The 21,715-nt window shown below is 31.2% G+C and overlaps 5 protein-coding genes and 1 pseudogene across 8 annotated transcripts; 4 read left to right on the plus strand and 2 right to left on the minus strand.

Moving 5' to 3' along the window:
• Window positions 1-270: 270 nt before the first annotated feature.
• Window positions 271-3,415, plus strand: LOC138938518 (cytochrome P450 6A1-like; annotated as a pseudogene).
• An 83-nt stretch (window positions 3,416-3,498) lies between these two features.
• On the minus strand, window positions 3,499-6,327 carry LOC138938596 (uncharacterized). Of its 4 annotated transcripts, none has more exons than XM_070305695.1 (5): window positions 6,213-6,327; window positions 4,911-5,391; window positions 4,431-4,815; window positions 4,033-4,296; window positions 3,499-3,908 (listed from the first exon to the last, which is right to left on the minus strand). In XM_070305695.1, the coding sequence occupies exons 2-5, from the start codon at window positions 5,386-5,388 to the stop codon at window positions 3,710-3,712; spliced, it is 1,326 nt and encodes a 441-aa protein (XP_070161796.1). In that variant the 5' UTR covers window positions 5,389-5,391; window positions 6,213-6,327; the 3' UTR covers window positions 3,499-3,709. The 4 variants fall into 4 exon arrangements, with proteins under 4 accessions (XP_070161796.1, XP_070161798.1, XP_070161799.1 ...); XM_070305697.1 differs by lacking the exon at window positions 6,213-6,327 and having other exon boundaries at window positions 4,911-5,081; window positions 5,166-5,661; XM_070305698.1 differs by lacking the exon at window positions 6,213-6,327 and having other exon boundaries at window positions 3,770-3,930; window positions 4,911-5,661.
• A 2,359-nt stretch (window positions 6,328-8,686) lies between these two features.
• Waw (Translation factor waclaw) lies at window positions 8,687-11,652 on the plus strand. The gene is made up of 7 exons (XM_070305714.1): window positions 8,687-8,899; window positions 9,014-9,823; window positions 9,922-10,158; window positions 10,323-10,588; window positions 10,793-11,007; window positions 11,122-11,334; window positions 11,464-11,652. The coding sequence occupies exons 1-7, from the start codon at window positions 8,820-8,822 to the stop codon at window positions 11,587-11,589; spliced, it is 1,947 nt and encodes a 648-aa protein (XP_070161815.1). The 5' UTR covers window positions 8,687-8,819; the 3' UTR covers window positions 11,590-11,652.
• A 333-nt stretch (window positions 11,653-11,985) lies between these two features.
• On the plus strand, window positions 11,986-13,701 carry LOC138938620 (DET1- and DDB1-associated protein 1). Its single transcript, XM_070305744.1, has 4 exons — window positions 11,986-12,103; window positions 12,346-12,484; window positions 12,561-12,622; window positions 13,023-13,701. Exons 1-4 carry the CDS (start codon window positions 12,101-12,103, stop codon window positions 13,128-13,130), a joined length of 312 nt encoding a protein of 103 aa, XP_070161845.1. The 5' UTR covers window positions 11,986-12,100; the 3' UTR covers window positions 13,131-13,701.
• Window positions 13,702-13,913: 212 nt separating this feature from the next.
• Window positions 13,914-18,861, plus strand: Tamo (PUB and ZnF_RBZ domain-containing protein tamozhennic). The gene is given in 7 exon segments (XM_070305742.1): window positions 13,914-14,180; window positions 14,252-14,308; window positions 14,621-14,761; window positions 14,853-15,052; window positions 15,138-15,317; window positions 15,422-16,753; window positions 16,755-18,861. Coding segments are annotated over 5 exon segments (2,007 nt in total). The 5' UTR covers window positions 13,914-14,180; window positions 14,252-14,308; window positions 14,621-14,628; the 3' UTR covers window positions 16,917-18,861.
• On the minus strand, window positions 18,773-21,404 carry LOC138938619 (activating signal cointegrator 1). The gene is made up of 10 exons (XM_070305743.1): window positions 21,218-21,404; window positions 21,017-21,129; window positions 20,830-20,939; window positions 20,649-20,748; window positions 20,289-20,556; window positions 19,914-20,196; window positions 19,624-19,787; window positions 19,431-19,552; window positions 19,135-19,326; window positions 18,773-19,015 (listed from the first exon to the last, which is right to left on the minus strand). Exons 1-10 carry the CDS (start codon window positions 21,283-21,285, stop codon window positions 18,942-18,944), a joined length of 1,494 nt encoding a protein of 497 aa, XP_070161844.1. The 5' UTR covers window positions 21,286-21,404; the 3' UTR covers window positions 18,773-18,941.
• Between the last annotated feature and the right edge of the window lie 311 nt (window positions 21,405-21,715).

A 21,715-nucleotide genomic window follows, 5' to 3' on the forward strand; every position in this document is an offset into this window, starting at 1 on the left:
TGAATCGCTCGTCGGGCTGGTTCGCTCAGTAACCACGATCGGTTCGCTATCGGTTTCGGTATATTAGAACCTTCCGACATTCACGCTATTATATTTATTAAATTTTTTCGGACTTACAATAGTATAACGGCTCGCATGATCGCTCGCTGTGTCAGTAGGTTGCTGACGCTGCAGTCCTTCGCTCGGCGGCTGATACGGCTGACGATGCTCGTCGTACGGCGGTCGTTGTCCGGCGTCGGTGCGTTGTCTGTAGAGTTATCGTAGATCGCGATGCTTGGCGGCTCACGTTTCTGCTACAGCTGTTGTGGCGATGCTCGTTCTGTTGTCCGTGCGGTGTCTTCCGTTGATTGTAGTTTCCGTCAGCTTACGTTTTACGTGTGCTGGCGTGCCTGTCCTGTTTACACTCTGGGTGCTTTGCAGGTCTTGGGGAAGGCTTAGCTGCTGCTTCCGTCCGTCAACTTCAATTGAATTGATTGTTGGCGTGCCCGCTTTTTAACACAACCGTGTCTTTTGCAGGTCTTGCTTAGTTCTGGCGATGCCTCGGCAGATCCCACCGCTGCCACCAAATTATGTTGTGCCTCCGGAGAGGCACGGTAGTTGGGATCGTTTGCCGGAAGGAATTTGGGAATTCGGGCTCCGCCTGAGAACTTTATTTAAATAATTCGGACACTTTCCACATTAAATAAATAGATTAATATCAGATTTATTTGTGGTTTGGTTTATTTACAATGTTCCCGCACTTTCGCTCACGTCGCGTATCACGATAACGGTTATCTTAACGTGCGCGTGTCTAGAGTCGAGTTTCGGTCTCGAGACTCGCCTCTCGCTTCTTCGTGTATATTTCTGCCGACTGCGTGGCTATTTAATATTATAATAATTATTGATATTCGTTTTGACACTCGCGGTTGTTAGAGATATTACTCGCGTAAAGGAATAAAGATTGCCCGCGTAATATTAATTAATGATCAAGACTGCCCGCGTAATATTTATGGTAAAGACTGCCCGCGTAATATTTATGGTAAAGACTGCCCGCGTAATATTAATGGTAAAGACTGCCCGCCGTTCGTTAGCGGTGGGCCTTTTTATTAACTCCCCTTGGTTTCCCAGGAGGGGATCGTTTAGCGACAAGACCATGCGCCGTGTCGCTCGATTTTGCGGCAATCCGGATGCAAGCTAAGGAGTTCTAAGTAGGACTTCTTTGCTTGCATTTTCGCAATTTCCTTTCTGCTTTTCGGTAGGACTTCTACGTTGCATTTTCGCAACATCCTTATTCCGCGTGCCTTGGTTTCCGCGTTTTCGTAATGGGTGATTGCGCGGTCGCTCGGGCTTCGCGCGTGGCTCGCGTTGTCAGCGCTTCGTTCGGTCAACGTTCGTAACGTGATCTGTATTCGCGTTACACGTTGAGCAATATCTTATTGTATAAAATAATATCTCTTTAAAATAATATGTATCTAATAATTCGTATATAGCCTTCTCGGGCTATAACAAATCGATCGCTAAATGTTTGTACAAAAGTATGTATCTTTTTCTATGATGGTAATCATTATTAAGTTATTTTCTTGCTTGATTTAATCTGACGATTACATTCAGGCGGAGCCAGTACAACATTTTCTGTTCTTCAATAGCGGATTAACGGCGCAACTCTTGAAGACAAAACTATCACCGCTTTTTACATCAAGCAAACTCAAGAATATGTTTTGCTTGATGTTAGAATCTTTAGAACGCTTCGACGATTATCTAGAAGGATTGTTATCGAAAGATGATTGCATAAATTGCAGCAACCTGATAGAAAGATTAATTGCTGACATGATTAGCAGTTCCTTTTTAGGGATTGACATGAATACTTTGGCAAAGGAAAATAACGAAGAAAATAAATTTTTTAAATATTCTAAAGATGTGCAAGGCGCAAACTGGAAAGACATACTCCAGGCTATATTAAGGGACATAGTACCGCAATTGTATAATTTATTTAGTTACTACATGTTCGATAATGATAAAATAACAGAGTTTTACATCGATTTAATAATCAATATTATGGAGCAACGAAAAAAACATGCCACTTCCAAATACGATTTAATAACCTTACTCATGGAAATAAAGGAAAATCCTGGAAAGTTGGTTGAAGTAACGGGTAAGATTTCTCTTCTGATACTCTATATATCGATATAATCCATTGTGTAATGACGAGAATTTACATTTCTAAAACCTTAAAGCCAGTATATTTCTGTGAAAACTTTTCCTCTAAAAAATTTAGTTTTCAAATATACATATAATGCGAGAGTATACGTTATATACATTTATTTATAATTAATGCAAGTAAATCTTGTTTAACAGAATTTTTTAACTTGACATATAAAGTTGTGTACATTCCTATCAATCTACAGCCAAGAAAAAATCAATTATAAATTAATCCAATAATTTACACATGAAATAAAAAATTATAGCGAATTCTTCTTCCTCCTATATATATAATATCCAATATATAAATCTATATTTGTGTGTATAGATGTAACGGATCAGTTTCTAGCCGCACAATTACATAGATTTTTTATTGCCGGCCACAGGACATCTGCTACAATAATAGTGAATTTGTTATATGAATTAGCTTTAAATCAGAATATTCAAGATAAACTGCAAAAAGAGATACGAAACAATTATAATAAAAATCAAAACCTACAATATAAGGATATAAACGAAATGTCCTATTTAGATGCAGTTTTTAAAGGTATATATATTATTATTTGTTGATATATTTTAATCTTAATAATTTTAATATTGATGCACCCAAAAGCAATATTTTTTTTTAATTATTCGCATAATAATGTTCTAATAAGCGAATTAAACTTATGCTAAAATTGTTTTATTTTTAGAAACATTACGAAAATATCCAGTAGGAGCTATGTTAGGAAGAAAGTCATTATCAAGTTACACTTTTCAAGACACTAAAATAACCATACCAAAAGATCAAATTATTATTATACCAGTCTATGCAATTCATCACGATCCAAAAATATATCCGAAAAGTTTATGAACCAGAGAGATTCACAAAGGAAGCTATACAATCCAGAGATCCAATGTATTTCATACCTTTTGGATATGGATCAAGATATTGTATTGGTACGTAAAACCAATATTCAGTTTTTTTTTTTTAATGTAAAATACTATATGTACATTAAACTTGAAACTAATATTTTAACATTAATAAAATTATCATTTATTTAGTAACATTACAAACAATATTTTGACAGGTGAGCGATTAAATACTCTTCAAACCAAACTAACACTCATCACTATTTTGCAAAAATATAAAGTAGATGTTTGCCAGAAGACAATAACTTCATATATATTTCACTCTAACCGAGTTGTATCAACTTCAGTCAAACCAATAATCCTTAAATTAACAAAAATCTGTTAACTTTGATATATGCATATCACAAAATATAAAATTTATTGTTAAGTATGAAATTGATACAAAATAATCAATAGACAAATATATGTATATTTTAAATTGGCACATTCGAATAATAAGTATTATCTAATATGTATTATATAATACGTAATATGTGAATATTATATAAATATATTATTTAACCACATGAATATTATATATAATATAAATATTGTATGTAACATTTAAGACATTTACATATTTTCAAATATTTTAGCTTTACGAAATGGTAATCTACATCTATGTATTACATTACAAATACTATCGCATAATTACATAATCATTTTCTTTTAAATGTTCCGTGTCATCAGATTCAAATATATTAGGACCTCTTAATTGAGATGACATCGGGACATAATTATTGTCTGTAAAAGTAATTTTCTGTATACATTCTTCAGCACTTTTTAATCTGGCTTCAAGACTGGACATTTTTGCATAGGAATATTGTCCTATATTGATCCTGTTTTAAAAAACATCCTGATCTTGAATTATTTTTGAAAATTAGTCTTATTTTATGTTTATCACCTTTTTCTCAAGAAACACTCAAAAAAAATGTAAAGTAAAATTAAAATTTACAATCATACCTGTCTGATTTTTCTCTCTGTCGTGGTGGTAATGCTGGAGGTTTAATCTGCGGATTGCATAGAATTTTATCTGTCTCTTCGTTGGAAATAGATGTTTGTTGCTTAGAAGAACATATATTGTCTACAATTTCTTCATAAATTCCAGAAGCAATAGAAGTATTTGATATCTTGGGATTATAAGAATCAACTTTCTCGCTATATATCAGATTGGGTTCTGATTCATATATATTCTCTACAATTTTAGTGCAGGTTGATGCCCTTAAACTGTATTTTTCACATATTATTCCAGAAATAATTATTTATCATTACAAATAATACTGTTATTTATATACACACACACACACACACACACACACACATATTTATATATATATATATATATATACATTAGTATATACCAATTAGCCTCTGTGTCAAGAATATGAAGTGATGAATTATTTTGTAGCTGTGAAAAACAATTATTAATTTTATAATGGTGCATCACTGGTTCAAGATCCTCTTTGTTAAAATTCAAAGATTTTGATTTTGGACCACGACCCTGTGTCACTAAATCTTGTAATAATTTATTAGCATCGAGACAAAATATATAGAGTTCTCCAATACCACAACGAGACTCTTTAGTGGTATGCATTACACAAATACGTTTCACATCTTCTGGACGGCCTGCTGTCATTAAGTGAAATTGACTAAATTCCCTCCATTCGAAAGATTCAATCGTTTCACTAGTATAAACATCCTTGATAAAAATTCCTGTATCATTGGCAATCAAATCTCCATATAAACCTTATAAATTGAAGAAAAAATTAAATCAAAATCAATATATAAACTTTATAATTGACAAGAATATAATTTCAAATATATATAAAAATTGTATTAACCAGTTAAACCTGATGCCTTGGAATGCGCGTTATCAACCATGGACACGCTATAAAATTTCTCCATGCAACAATGTCTTCTAGGTTTCAACAATTGTCGAATATTTGCCATCCAATGCTGTGTCTCAGTTTCCGAATTAGCTGACAATGACAGCAAGGGCTTTCTGTCTTTCGCTGATGATACAGCGAACGCATATTGCTTTGTTTTAGAGCGAATGCGATATACTACCGTATTTGGCGGTATTATGATGCAACTACCTTTTTCACCTTGTTTTACAGAAGCACTGCCGCTACAAATGAGTTTAGTGTCAAACTGTACTTGCATACCGAGACCGGGTTCTAATTTTTTTATAGAACACCACAATCGTTTCCAAATCTTCGACAACGTCAAAGTCTTTTTCCTTACTTTCTGCGCGATAAATCTATTTCCTATCAATTTCACATTCAGAAAACCGCAAATTTCCGTGTCGAGTGTATCCATTTTCTACAAATGAGATTATTGATGTAAGAAATAATTGTTTCGACTATAATGAAGCTTCCCGAGAACAAATCAAACAAACGTAAAGCAGTGTTGTTGTTCGGGCCGGGTTTTCTCGCGCATGCGTGGTAGATGGCAGCCGAAGCAGCGGTGTATATAAGAGGAGTAGTGTTTGGGCGCGAAAGTCTTGGCGGGCCCGGCAATAAGGACAGGCTAGGTTAAGGTGAATAGGTAAGTATATTTTAGAATTTATTTTATTTAATTATTATATTGTCTCTTTTAATAAAAAAAAATGATATAAATTACATTATAATTAAAATTAGTATTTGTAGAAAAAATGTTTTTTATTTATTTAATTGATTATTTAATTAATTATTTTTAAAAAGATATTTTTATATTTAATGAATTTTATTTATGTTTATTTAAACAAATAAATATTTTTATTTTTTGTATTTTTTGTAAGAATACTGGTGAGGTTTTTGGCAGTTTTCCTTACCCTTGCAACAAATGTTGGTATTCTCCGAGATTCTGCCAAAAATAAAATTTTACTTTTGTTTATATTAAAATGTTTTTTAATTAATTATTTTATTACCCTTTCCTTTTTCAGTTTATTTATATTTTATTTATAATATATATGTGTTTATTTGAATATTTAATATTTAATATTTTTATAATAGATGTTTAACAATTATTAGATATTTTTGTGCGGGTGATTAATGGTACTTCTTTTTGGTCAACTAAGCACTGTACTGATACCGCGTTTGTCACGCATGCGCGAAAAAACCCGGCCCGAACAACACACTGACGTAAAGGAAAACAAACACTACCACTACGCCATTATTGTTGATACGACTTGGGTGCGTTCGGTGAGCTTGCTGTGTTGCTGTCGCGCTGTAGACGCAAACGCTGCGAGATCTGTTCGGAGAGCCAATAAGGCACTGGCGATTGTGAACTCCATGAACAGCCTTAGCGCAGTATCATGGCGCCTCCTAACACATGATACTGTACATGACAGTACCCGTTGAAATCGTGGAGCAAGATAGACAAACTTTATTAACAGCAGTAGCACTTATAGCGCGAGAATTAATAGATTCATCAATAAAACCATTTATAAAATCTTTTATAAATCATATGAAATTATATACGTTATAATATTACATACGTTACATCTTTTATATTTCTTTTCTTTTTATATTTTTAAATCTTTCCCAGGATTTTGTCAAGCTTCTCTATTAATTTAAATTTTGTCTCCATTCTTTCCTTGTGCCTTCTTTCTTTTTCCAGTTCAGCCATTCGACGACTTTCCAAAATTGCTTGAGCAATATCATTACCCAGTAAGCAATTTGATAACAAATTGTTGCCAAATTGGCATCAAATTCGCTCAAAACTTGGTAACAAATCCAGTGCCATCTGTGTCCGCATTAAGCTTGTGTTTTGGTGATAAAGCTTGTTGACATAACCTGACAGCAAATTGACGGCAAAAACCAAGCAAAGCTTGACATGATTTGACGTCAAATTGATGGCAAAAATCGACCAAGATCTGCGCAAGACAATCTGATAGCAGATTGTCAGCAAAAACCGAACAAATTCTGCAGCTTTTGGCCATTCATATAAAAGTATATATTTAAATAGATTTAAAGCCTTAACCCTAAGTAACAAAATGATGATAAGTTTTGGTCATAAAATGACCATTAGATAATTAGACATTATATAAAATCATATATTAATATGTTAAAACATATAAGTAAATTCAAATAACTTAATTTATAAAATTAAAGATCTTTTTGGACAGAAATTGTTTGAATAAGTGAAAATCGAACCATTATCTGTCCGATTTGCCAAAAATCAATTCAATATCTGAATTTCCTGTATAAGAATTATGTCAAAAATTGAACTGATAGAAATATATATATTATAATATTATTAGAATTTTGTAGACTTTATATACACTCATGACAAGAATTTGAATAGGGGGTATAGATAATGAATAACGCGCCGCATAGCGATAAGCGACTGAACTATTTTATAATACTTTGTAATAAGCTGCAGATTTTGTTCGGTTTTTGCTGCCAATTTGCCATCAAATTGTGCACTCTAGATCCTGCTCAGTTTTTGCCGACAATCTGATGTCAGTCATGTCAGCAAGCTTTGCTCGGTTTCTGTCGCCAATTTGCTGTATAGTTATGTTAGCAAGCTTTGCTTGATTCTTGGCGGCAATCTGCCAGCTTAATCGGTAATAACAACTCTTGTACCAAATTTGTAGCCTTTTTGCTGACAATAATTTGTAGCAAGCACTTGGCAATATCTGTTAGAACAGACCTGGCTGACTGGGTAGTTTTACGTTTACTTAAAAATAAATAAATTTGAACTGCTCTTCAGATTCGGCGTCCCGAAAATTTATTTCAACATAATAGTCATCCATAATGCAAAATCAAATCAATCAAATCGCAAATCAAAAGTCACGTCTAAACTTGTACTAAAAATGTACATATGTACAATTTAAATTGATAGTGCTACCACCGTTCAGAGAGCTCACAAACGCTAACGCTATCGTTACATCACCTCGGAAGGAATTACATTGATAGCGCGCAGTTATGACGTAGCACATTACCATTAATGACGTCATGATTGCGTTTGATAGCGCTACCAGCTAGCTCCGCGAACAGCTGATAGCGCTAAATAGCGCGGATAGAATATGCTTTCCCCGAACGCAACCAAACGCGCATAGAATGCTTTCGAAAATCCTACTTGTGAGATAGTAAGAGTGCTAGATTAAAATTGTTTAATATTTACATTTTAATCGCGGATTGCTTAGATTTTCTTTACTATTTTATCTAATCGTATGTTAAAAAAATGTGTTCTGTTACAAAATATGTTTCTGCTAGTCACTTTGAAATAATTTTTCATTTACTTTTGTGTAGTACGGCCTTAGTAACTCAATTACTCAATAAGTTTTTTTTAATTATATTGCTGATTTAATTTTGAAGTGTTTGGCGCCATGATACTGCGCTAAGGCTGTTCATGGAGTTCACAATCGCCAATGCCTTATTGGCTCTCCGAACAGATCTCGCAGCGTTTGCGTCTACAGCACGACAGCAAGCATCCCGAACGCACCCGGAGTAGCATTTAATTGACCAATCAGGACAAAAGAGACAAAAATTTCTTTTTGAACGCACTCTTGCCAATATCGGCAATTAATACTTCATCTATATATTTTATATATCTATGATAAAAAGTGACAGACATATACATGTATAGTACAGTTGTGGCATTGGCATAACCTCATGTATTTTTTTTCCCTTGATATTTTTCATGATTTAAAATAGTGGAAAGATATTTATCACATTTAAATACAGAAAATTGTTCGAAATATTGTCTGATGGAAATTGTTACGTAGTTCATTCATTTCGTTGCTTTACATAATACATATAAAAATGCGTAAAGTTATATCAAATTTATTTTACACCAAGATTATTCATACTATTCGCAGTACAAAAATTTTCAAGCAACAAAGGTTATTTATATTTTATTTTATATAAAGACTTTTCTCAATTTAAGATAAAAAAAAAATTTATAAAAGAGAAAGATAGATAGTGTGTTTGATTAATTTTATATTTTGTTTTACAAGGTGGATATATTCATCAAACAAGTGTTTTTCCGTACGAGAGACAACTGATGTAGAATATGATATACCAGTTGAAAATATTCGTAACTTCAGTATTGTTGCACATGTTGACCATGGTAAAAGTACGCTTGCAGATAGACTGCTGGAATTAACTGGGGCCATAAAGGCAAACTCCGGAAAGCAAGTTTTGGATAATTTACAAGTGGAGAAAGAACGTGGAATTACTGTGAAAGCACAGACAGCTTCATTGTTTTATTCATATCAAGGAAAGAATTATCTTTTAAATCTTATTGATACACCAGGTCATGTAGACTTTTCGGCAGAGGTCCATCGTTCACTGGCTCCTTGTCAAGGAGTTATATTGTTAATCGATGCAAACGATGGTGTCCAAGCACAAACAGTAGCTAATTATTACTTGGCGCGAGATAAAAATCTTGTAATAATACCAGTAATCAATAAAGTGGATCTAAAAAATGCCAATCCTGAAAAGGTGAAAGATCAATTGCAGACATTATTTGATGTAGAACATATTGATGTTATCAAAATATCTGCTAAATTAGGCACTGGCGTTGATAAAGTTTTAGATGCTATAGTTGAAAGAATTCCACCACCTAATGTATATAGAGATAAATCTTTTAGAGCACTAATATTTGATAGCTGGTATGATAAGCATAAAGGTGCTATTTCTTTAATTTATGTGAAAGATGGAGTATTGTCAATTGGCAAATACATCACCTCTTCACATATGCAAAAATCATACGAAATTCGAAGTATTTTCTTTCTTAGACCTTATGCAGAGAATGTGAAGACAATGTAAGTGAGTACAACTTAATTTTTTTTTTAAGTATGAGATATATACATAATACAATATTTTTCATTTATGATTTGTACGCAATTTAAAATGTATCTAGATTTGCTGGACAAGTAGGTGCCATTGCATGCAATATGAAGTCTAAAGAGACTTACATTGGTGACACTTTGCATTTGCGGCATCAATCTGTTGATTCTTTAGAAGGATTTAAGCCCCCAAAGCCGATGGTATTTGCAGGTGTGTATCCAATGGATCAGTCACAATTTGTCTCTTTGCAAGCAGCTATCGATAAACTTACATTAAACGATAGTGCTGTGACTATCACTTTAGAATCAAGGTACAAATTTTATCATTCTTCCTAATAACATATATTAAAACCATTTTCTTTATATATTATCAATAATATAAAGTTTATTTTAAATGATTTTGATTTGGTCGATTACATATATAATGTCAACTGGATTGATAAGTTTATCATTAATACAAAAAAATTACATGTAGCATTGCACTTGGAAGAGGATGGCGAATTGGTTTTCTAGGCTTATTACATATGGAAGTTTTTATTCAGCGTCTTGAACAGGAATATGGGGCACAGCCAATAGTTACAGCACCAGCAGTTACATATAAGGCAAAGATTTTTGGCAGTAAAAATATAGCAAAGTATCAAAAAGATGTTATAAGTTTTAATAATCCAGCGCATTTCCCAGACATACAGATTGTTAGTGAATTTTACGAACCTATGATTATAGCAACTGTTATAACACCAGGTATGTATTTTTCATTTAATGCATTAAAATTTATTTTTACTCAAAGCAGAATTTAAGGATTACACAAAAAAAAAAAAACTATAAATTCAGTTTTACATTTGATGAAAGATTTTAAGATAGCATTTCACATTTTTGTCACATTTTTTAATTTTATTTTTTATTATTATTATCTATAGAATAATCAATGTTATGTAATATGTGCAGTTAAATATATGAGTGATATTACGTCACTTTGCCGAGAAAAGCGAGGCGTAGAAAAATTAAACAAGACTATTGGCAATGACAGACTCATGCTGCAATATGTAATGCCATTGAGCGAAGTAATCCTTGACTTTCATGATTCCTTAAAGAGCATAAGTTCTGGTTATGCCAGTTTTGATTACGAAGATTATGATTATCAATTGTCAGATATAGTAAAGGTAATTATTAAATATTATTGCAACTTTTGCCTTGCTATCATGTGTGATTTTAATCTTCTTAATAAATTAAAAACTCTTAATATGAATGAATTATATCTTTTATACAAATTTCAGTTAGATATTCTCTTGAATGGAAAACAGGTGGAAGAATTAAGTACAATTGTACATAAAGCGAAAGTGTTGCAAACGGGCAAGAAATTATGCGCTAGGCTTCTCGAAACAATTCCTCGACAACTTTTTGAAATAGCAATCCAAGCAGCAATAAAGAGTAAAGTAATTGCAAGAGAAACTTTAAAACCATACAAAAAGGATGTAACAGCAAAATTAGTAAGTAAATATGTATATTAATACATATAAGTAATAAGTAAATTTTTTTAACTCTTTAAAGTAGTATTATTATTTTTAATGATATCTAATCTATCTAAAATATCTTTTTCTTTCTTTTTTTTTTCCTAGTATGGAGGTGATGTTACTAGAAGAAAAAAATTGTTGGCACAACAAGCAGAAGGAAAGAAGAAAATGAGAATGATTGGAAAAATTTCTTTACCACGGGACACTTTTATAAGCATACTGAAAAAGTAGTGAAAGTAATAAAAAAAAGTGATTTTGTATATAAGATAAATATAAACATCGAAAAAAAAGATTTTGGATTTACTATCTATTATTTATCTGTTATTAATGCTAGAATAATAAAAAGCTCCATTTATTTTCATATAATATATTATTTAATAAAACTCAAAACAAAAAATATGTTGATGCATACAAGTATCATATGCACACCGATGCACATAAATATATCACATTTTATTTATAGAAATTACATTATTGAGTTGAAAGCACTCTACAAATTTAGGAGAATAGATCTCTCGGCAAAAATAAGACTGCACATATTTACCAATTGATAACGACATATTCCTAATAGTTCTAACTTTTTCGAGAGTAAACTTTTAGATGGCGCTAAAACCACTGAACCAAAAAAGTAGTATGAAGTTTGACGATTATTTCGTGGTTTCGTGATTTATTCGTCTAAAAGTCTTTTATTTTATAAGTGAACGATTTTTGAATCCTGTAGTCAACAGATAATCCGTTTAGAATGGTGAGAGATGTTAAGATCGTTTGATTTCTATTTTTCATGATTTCAGCGATTATATATCACATTGGTCACTTCAAAAAACACTGTTTACATCAAATAGCTTATAATTTAGTATTTCTGAATTTTAAATATTCTCAGGATTTTCTTAAGTTTTTTGTTTCCATAATATTTTGTATTGAGATATGTTATAGGATGGTCAAATGTAGTATCTCTGTGTATAAGCTTGCGTTAAAACCTGTTCGCAGTCTGTTGCTGAGTTTTTGAAGGATCTTCCATCACATGACGAAAACAACTTTGCAAACTTTCATACTGACAATGGGAATCGGACATGCGTCAAGAGACCTTCAGTTTATCTTCCGACTAAGGATTATCCTTCGGAGCAAAGTATATATAGATTGTAATTATGCAGACTAATATACTGTATATACATATGGTAATTAATTATTTTATACTTGCTCAGTTATTGTTACTGAGAAAACCACCATTCTATTGAGATATCTGCATCAACAGTGGGATAAAAAGGTAAAAAAATTATATGACAAATATATATAATGGATTAATTAATAAGATACCATGAATATCGCAGAAATAAAAATTTACATGTCTAAAACAGAGCATATTATAATATCAATAAGAGAAGAACCAACTTTAAAGTAATATTTTGTTACATAGATATATATTTATAAAGATATTTACAAATATTTAGTCAAAAGTGTCTTATCATTATGTTTAATAAAGTAATTATAATATATTATATTATTAAATTATATTGCATTAAATTACATTATATTACATTAAAAAAATTATATTATAATTATATTATTATAGAATGTATTACTTAATAATTACATATATATTGCTGATCCTTTTTATTAAACAATTTAATTGTAATATTTTTAATTGAATATAAAATTTTTTTTAGAGCATAGACAGAAAAAGAGAGTTCTTGTCCACCAATGGCGACGCCCAGGACGATGCATCAACAGTGCGCAGTAAAAGGCCACGTCTCGATCTGAATAACAGTCTTTAAGATATGTTGCACATTTTTCATACATACATATATCTATATATATATATATATATATTCTTAAATAATCAACATTTATACATGATCTGTATCAATTATCCACAGACAAATATGTTTATAGTATGAAATATTTCATTAATTAAATTTATGAAACTGAAAGTAAAGAATGTATCATCTTCGATAATATTTTTTAAGAAATTTATATATATTTTGTTTTTGATATAGATTTTATTTATAAATGTAGATGTATACAAAATACCATCACAAAATGATATATATACTGTTTTTCTTGATATATTTTTAATTGTGTCCACATCTCAATTACAATCACATTAGATTTTAATTGTCATGCATTGTTAAGCAGGAATTTTAATTTCATTTTTTAATTATATTTTTTCTTTTACAGAAATTGTTTATTATTGAAAAAAAAAAGATAAATTTAGGGCAGATAACATATGTGCAGGAAAATAGATTATTATTATTTTGAATTTGCATAAGAAAACATTTATCTTGTTGTAAAATAAAATAAATTTGTGTGAATCTATTTTACAAAAAGTATTAAATAAATCTATACAAAGTAAAAAAAGTTCCATATTATTAATAACGTAATTATTAAATAGTTATTATTACAATTTGGTGCATTTATTAAAGAAATATTTATGAATTTTAATTCTTAAATATTTATGAGTTTTAAATCTTCGTGAAGAAGTAAACTTTAAATATACAATAATGTACAATCTCTTTATTTCTATATCGTTTAAATCCGCTACATCTCCCTTTCTATTTATCTGCAATTTATATTCAAAATTCGCAGTAAAAGTTTCGCATAATTACCACTTGGCGGAGTCACGTTTAGAAAGACGATTCGGTAATACATCTCGTATCTTCGCGCATTTCATGCATGATGTAATGCGAACATAACCAAGGAAAAAAACTTGCGAAAAATATTTACAGTTTACGGAACGAGATGTAATAGCACGCATTCTTTCAATGTTTATCGTATCTATTCGGTGAATTGTACGACCTGAAATGGAAAGTCACGCCGCGCGCCAAGTAATCGCAAAACCATCGTCGCGTTTACAGAAGCCCGTGATTCCGTTACTAAATATAGGATTTATTTTTAGGTTGGAGCTAGCCGTAGTTTGAATCGGGAATCTGCTCCAAAATCAGATTTCTAGGAGGTTTGTAATGTACATGAGACACTGGTCATGTTTTCACTTCTAGACGATATTGCTGTTTGTGTCGTTTAAACGCTATATTTTGTCGACGGAGTTTTACATATATTTTATTCAAATATCTGTACAAATAGTCAAGTTTTTAAAACATTAGAACTTCGTGCAATGATACTTTCCAATTTCTTATAGCTACATATATGTATATATATATATATATATATATATATATATAGAAAAGTTAAAAGGACGATTTATGTTAGTTGTATATAGTTGCAAATATTATTACAATGTTAACTTGCTGTTATATTACAATTATAGGGACAAAAATGGCAAATGATGTAATAATCAGGGGCAAAGACAGGCTACAAGAGATTAGTATGAAATTGGAGCAGAGTCATTTGGTATATTTGCAGACGGATGATAGTCCATTGAAACTACAACAACGACACAAATTAGAAGGTAATGTGTATCAGATTATCTTATAAAATGTTAATTTCTATATTGTATATGTATTTTATATATTTTGATATCAATAATATATAAATTTTAGGTTTTATAAAGGAATATCTTTGCTTAGTACCCAATGAGAATAAATATGTGTTTCAAGAAACGGCAGATATTTTGCACAGATCAGCAGCAACAGTAACAGATTTCAGCGGGTACAGAGCAGCTACTGCTTGGAGCGCAATTTCCTTATATGCAGCTAATCTTTTGGCACAGCCTTGGCGAAAAGAATATAGGACAGTGAGGGTAATTAGCTGAAAAATATTCTGTCATTACTCTATGTGATTTAACATACTCAAATCTTATATATGTATATTTGATTTAATTTTAGACGTATAGCGGTTATTACAAGCACGAAGTGGAGGCGAATTTAATAGGTGCAGAGTTAATGTTTGAGCAAATGGGATATAAGCATACTGGTTTGGGTATATTGACTTTGGATGGACCGATTGATCCAGATAAAGTCTCAAATGTTAGCAGGGATGCTATTGTAGCTTTTGTAGAATGTCAGGTAATGAATAATGATAAATAACAAATAATCAGCCAACAGATAATGCAATCGTTTAATGCATGAATTACCTACAAATACAAATTAATTTCACTTTTAAATTTTAGATCTTGAAACAAATATGGGAAAGCGTGTCACAGAACTACACCATCTCTTGGCTGGAAGTGCTGGAATTTCGCGAAAATCATGTTGGTACGCCTGAGCAAGCCATCCGAGCGCTAAATTATCGTTTCCTCGAGAAGGTACATCAGAATCGATGCGCAAAAATCGATAGTTACAAAGATATTTACTATCCTCAGCAAACGAGTGTGGAAATTGTACCGTTGCCTCTTCCCTATCATCCTGTCATGCACGCCAATTACAACACAACGATGCCGTCAGTTTGTCAAACGGCAGACTATCAGTGTATCGAGGACGCGACAAATGTAGCAGTACCGGCCAATTACCGATATTACCAACCTATCGATCACGGTTTTGTCAATTGTTGCAATAACTATAGCTGCCTACCATCTCACGGAAATAAATTCTACGGTAACGCTGCGCAATCGAATCCGTATTGCGCCACGTTACCAGCGTACGCGGCCCGAGTACCGACCGGCAGATTGATTGAACTCGACGTGCCGACATCCGTTGCGAATTACGCGGACAAGTCACACGCTCTCCGCAAATCTACATCCCATCGGATATCAGACTTGGACGAAATGGATTTTTACAGACGGCAGACCTCGAACGACGGGGATCATCACGAATATGGTAAAAATGACAAAAGACAAATCGCCAGCAAGTTGAATTCCAGCGTTGGTAAGGACGGTTACGATACGTGGGACTTTGTGTACAGAAATCTCGAGAGTTTAGGCTATTACAAGGATCTTGACGATCGGGACGATGTATTGCAATATAAGAAGGAGCTGGATCCCATTTGCATGTCTAAACATAAGACATTTAGACAAATGGAGAACGAGGACAAATATAGTGCGCATAGATTCGAGAAAAGAAGAACCAACAGTAGGATTGAAGCGAATGAGATTGACTCGTCCGAGATAAATGGGAGTCATCAGGACATTTTGCCCTTCAAGAAGAAATCCTCATCCTTCGACTTGTCAGACTCGAATAGATACAGTACTGAAACATATAATAGAGACAAAAGACATAATAGTCAAACTCCACCGATTCCGCGTACGCACAAATCTTCGGATCAGATAGCGAAAATTGCGGATTCGCTTAAGAATCTTGATATCGCGCGATTAAGCAAAGGAGAGAATGAAGAAGAAAAGGCGGAGAATAAAAAGAGATGGAATTGCGCAACATGCACGTATCTGAATATGCCCGATCGGGATATTTGTGAAATGTGCGCCAAATCGAGATGCAAAGGGAATGAAGATAAACCGCTCGCCAGTGGTGGTAAGGAATGTCCGCAATGCACGCTAGTAAATGAAAAGAATGTTATTATCTGTGATGCTTGCCATACCAGTCTGGAGTATTCTCCGACATACATATAGACAGACTGAGAGAGAAAAAGAAACGGCTCTTCGTGAAAGAGGAAAGGAGTTCTCGCACATTTCTCCCAAAGGTTTGCACAAAGGTATTGCGTGTAAGATATAGAATCTTTGAATGAATAAGTTGTATGTGAATCTTTTTCAACGACCTAAAATGAGAAACATGAATACAGAAAACTTAGAAGCGTACAATATATATTAATAACATATATAAAGAAGAGAAAGCTCTATTTCTTTAAAATTTATCTCACACAGGATAAGGGAACTTGTAATAAACTTTCTTAGCATTATTAATATTATTATGTTGTGTGGCCTATTAAATGAGTATTGAGTAGATATTGAAATCGCGTGCATCACTATTATTAGTACTATTATAGCATTCGACGAGACTCATCATTAAACAATAATCAATTTAATCAAATATTAGGCCAAAGCTCATAAAACAATATCATTGAGATTAATTAAGAAATGCGCAAAATGCTGGAATGTTACTTATTAAAAAAATATGTTTGCTTCTTATATGCATAAGAATTATATAATTCTAATAATATAATTTTGTGCAATTTATTTCTTAAATTAAATCACATTCGAGATTTAAGATCAATTTTATTCTTTATGAACAGATCAATTTAATATAATTAATTTTTAAAAAAGAGTTTTGAAATGAATTGAAAAATTAGGTATACTGTTACTATAATAAATAAATTTTATATAGCTACTATGCAACCAACAAAATTATTTGACGTTCGTCATGCTTAAGAGAAAGAGAGAGAATTCTTTTACAATTTGCAAATGGTAGTCTATACAATGTTATAAACTAAAGGATTGTTTTTTGACAATATCGCTAAAAGCAAATTTGACAAAATACAAAAAAAAAAGATGTTAGATTCCGCGCTCTTTATCCTCTCCCCTTTCTTCCCAGAACATATTATGTATAAAATTATTGCACTATTAGTTGCGGATTGTTGTTATAATAATAATACAAATGTTGCGCTATATTATCACAAGAAAAGATTATAAATGTAACAAAGATATAAAATAGTATAGAAAAAATTGTGTGAATCCTATACTATAATTTGATGAATCTTTATAGTATCTATATCTGTATTAAAACTGAATAGAAGTAGCTATCTATTTATTTAAAAACAGTTATCATGCAAATATTTATTCATACATTCCTTATTCATTGAATTGTTAAAAAATGCGATCTACTTATTCTAAATATGTTTTATTAACATATTGCAGCATATGTTTTACCCTTTATTTAAGCTTGTTTTAGAGATACGTAATATTGTTGAAGATATATAATTTTATATGTAAGATATGTATGTGTAAAATACTGTGTTTTCACAGTTTATCAATATTGCATAAAACGATATTATGTACGTATATACATAGTCAATTAGCTTAATGTAAAATGTTTTGAGAGATAATGAGATTTCGCTCAACAGAGAATCTATAACAATGCTTGTGCTACTGTACTTTAATTTATATAAAATTTTTATTGTGTGACTGTACTGATTTAGCCTAATTCACATAATCTAATATGTCAACATAATAAGAAAAATGATTTATACTATTTAATGTTATATTGTGCTTGATTAAATAGGCAATACACTGAAATATTAATAAAATAATTGGCACTTTTTAAAATGATCTTCGTGCTTTTCTTAGACAATGTGTTTGTATTTCAAACACATATATACTCGATTTCGGTACAAATAATTTTTAATACCGTTTATAAAAGTCTGATAACCCTAATAGAATTGATAATATTTTTTCATGGGCAAAATATATGAGAGAATGATAAACAAAGTAGGTAGATAGATAATGTGCATGAACAGTTACATTGTAACGTTTTGTGGAGTTTATGTAAATTGTATAATGATCTGTTGTATACAAATAACGAATTTAATATGCATATATTTAGATAAAATTTTTATTAGATGCTGATATATCAGAGAAATCACACTTTTGTACAAAACACAGATGATTATTTTTAATATAGAATGCATGTAACATTTTTAAATTATTAATATGAATAAACATATACCTCTGGAAAACATTTTTGTTCTATTTAATTTAACAAAAGAGAAGTGATACGAAGAGAAGAGAAGTAAGAGAATATCAGTTATTGTTTAGCCATTCGCATGGCTTTTTCTAAACATTTAGAAGCAGCTTGATGAATTTTTTTATCCATTTTATCTATAATTTGAAAGGAGAATTAAACTTAATTGAAAATATATTAATCATAATTAATGGAAATACATTGCTACTGAAAATGTATTAAATAATGGAAATATATATTTCTTGTGACTACTTACAAATTTTATGTTTTCCTTTCATAGGAAAATGTATTGGTAACATGTAAGAATTCTCACATATAAAAACATATAGACTATTACTTTCTTCTTCTGGATATAATTTTCTATATTCTACTTGAGGTAGAACATCAGTCACCGTTACACAGCCCAACAAGCAACCCGTAGGGTAAGTCTCTGGGAATTTAAATGTTTCTAAAATTGTCAAGATAAAGAAATATTAAAAATATAGTTAAGATAAAAATATAATTAAAATAAGATATATATAAATATTTCAAAATGAATACTTTTTTACTAACTATTTTTTAATATGTTGTAGGTATGCTGTATATTGGATATTTCTTCAGTGGAAGGTACTTTAGCAGCCGATGCTATCCACAGCCTTCCTCTGTGCGAAGAATACCAATTTCTACCCTCATGGCTGATAACAATAAATTTACATCAGACATTCTGACCATGCAAATTAGTTTTTTGAATGTATCATGAACTCACATTTTTATTCCTGCCACTAGCAATGAAGCATAAGGCTGATGTATGCTCAAACACAAGCCTTGATCAAACATTTCTAAATATTCTTTATCTTGAATTCTACTTTCTGTGTTCCATATGTCATTTTCCATTCTTCTACTTGTTCCAGATATTCCCATATCAATAAACTTGACGTAATAATGATATATAATGAAAAATGTATATCAGGTTCAGGATTTTTCAAGATTAGTCAAAAGTGAGCTTCTAATATAATTTACTTATTATTATTAATTATAAAGAAGTCGCGATCTTACCGTTGGACGGTCAAATTCTATTGTTGGACAGATATTCGGATTTTCAATATTATCGTACAACATTGTTTCACCAAGCTCTTCTGATTGTAAATTATTGAATTGATCATCATCAATTATTCTTCCCATAAAATCTATATTGACTCTTTTATCTAAACGCGATGCGTGCTTGCGAGCAAGTGCTTCCAATTCCTGCTTCTGTAACTTTTCACGGTCTTCAGTACAAAGCCAAATATTTGACTGATAATAATCTGACTCGTCATCAATCAATTTAGTACGGTGGGTGCTATTTATTATGATTATTAATTATATAATTAATTTATGATTATTAATGATTAAAGCATAAATAATTTTGGAAGATTCAAAACATGTACATACCTATCGCGATCATGTTCAAGAAGTTTGTCCCTCTGTTTGAGGGAGTCTTCAAAGCCTTTATTTGGCTTTTGTTCCATCAATTTATTGTACAAATTATCGGTTTGTTTAGTCTTACTCTGAAGAACTACTTGTTGATCCAGTGGACAAACAAGTTCTCCACAAAAAAAGCATGGTCCTGCACCTTCTTGTGTACAGACTATTTTTCCGCAATTGAGACAATTATTAATTAATTTATGTCTCTTTGCTTCGCAATTACATTTGTGTCTCCCTAAACATTGTCACAAAAATATATCATTTATCAAAATTATTGCTTCATATACATATGCATTACTTATACAGATTTTATTATCATATGAATACCTTTCAGGAGAACATCTCCATGAGATAATAAATTAACAAATTTAGTCTTCTTTTTTTCCATTTTTTCAGGCTTTGTTTCAAATTTTGCAACCTCTTGCATCTATACAAGAAAACAGCAAAGAGTTTTCATAATTATCTTTCAGTTACTCGTTAAATAATTTTGGAAAAATATAAAATATACCTGAATAGTTTCTTTTCCTTTTGCTTTTCCCTTCTTCTTTTCATTCTGTTTATTAGGTATATTGTCATTATTACTTGTTTTCTTGTAACCTGTTTGATTAGTATAAGATGCTGGAACAATAATAATTTAATAACCATGTGACAATCTGTCAAAAATAGTCTTTTAAAATTCATCTGCATTTGCTCACCACGTTGTTTCTTCAAGTCTGTTATAAATTGTTTGTGTTTCGGATTTTCATTGTCCAATAAGGTTGCAAAGTAATTTTCTAAATCTCTCTCATTTTCCATTTCCACAACATATCTGAAATTGACAAAATATATGTGCCATAACAATATGCAAATAAATAAGTTGTAGAGAGAAAGATTTTTATTATCCTCTCTGCACTTACCGGGTTAATTCCTGTGGAATTTGACAGTCTAGTAATTCGGACAATTTCTCTTTTATCCATTTCTCCATGATAACGGTAATGTGACAAATGAATAATAATAAAATTCACGAATTTCTATATATTAATACTTGTTATATTAGATCTTACAATTAGACGGTTATACCTTCGGCTAACTTCGATACTATAGATAATCGATATGCTCGATACATATATCGAATAGATATATCGATCATGTTTGATTACATCAATTTCAATTTTTTATCTGATGTTTTTAAGCTCTAATTGTTAATTAATATATGTAATATGGCGATTTATCAGCTTTTTTTAATAATTGCTTAATATGATTAAAGTATATATTTTTATTAAACGTATGTAAAAACAAATGTATGTAAAAAACAATTTGTTTTTCGAGAGAAATATTATCTTATATAAAATATATTCAATATTTCAAGGTAAGATAAAAGAAAAAGTTGCGCATGTCAATAATTAAAATTTATT

Source organism: Polyergus mexicanus, unplaced genomic scaffold (genome assembly GCF_030449975.1).
Source record: "Polyergus mexicanus isolate NDT 795.1 unplaced genomic scaffold, iyPolMexi1.0 SCAF_13, whole genome shotgun sequence".
Lineage (NCBI taxonomy): Eukaryota > Metazoa > Arthropoda > Insecta > Hymenoptera > Formicidae > Polyergus > Polyergus mexicanus.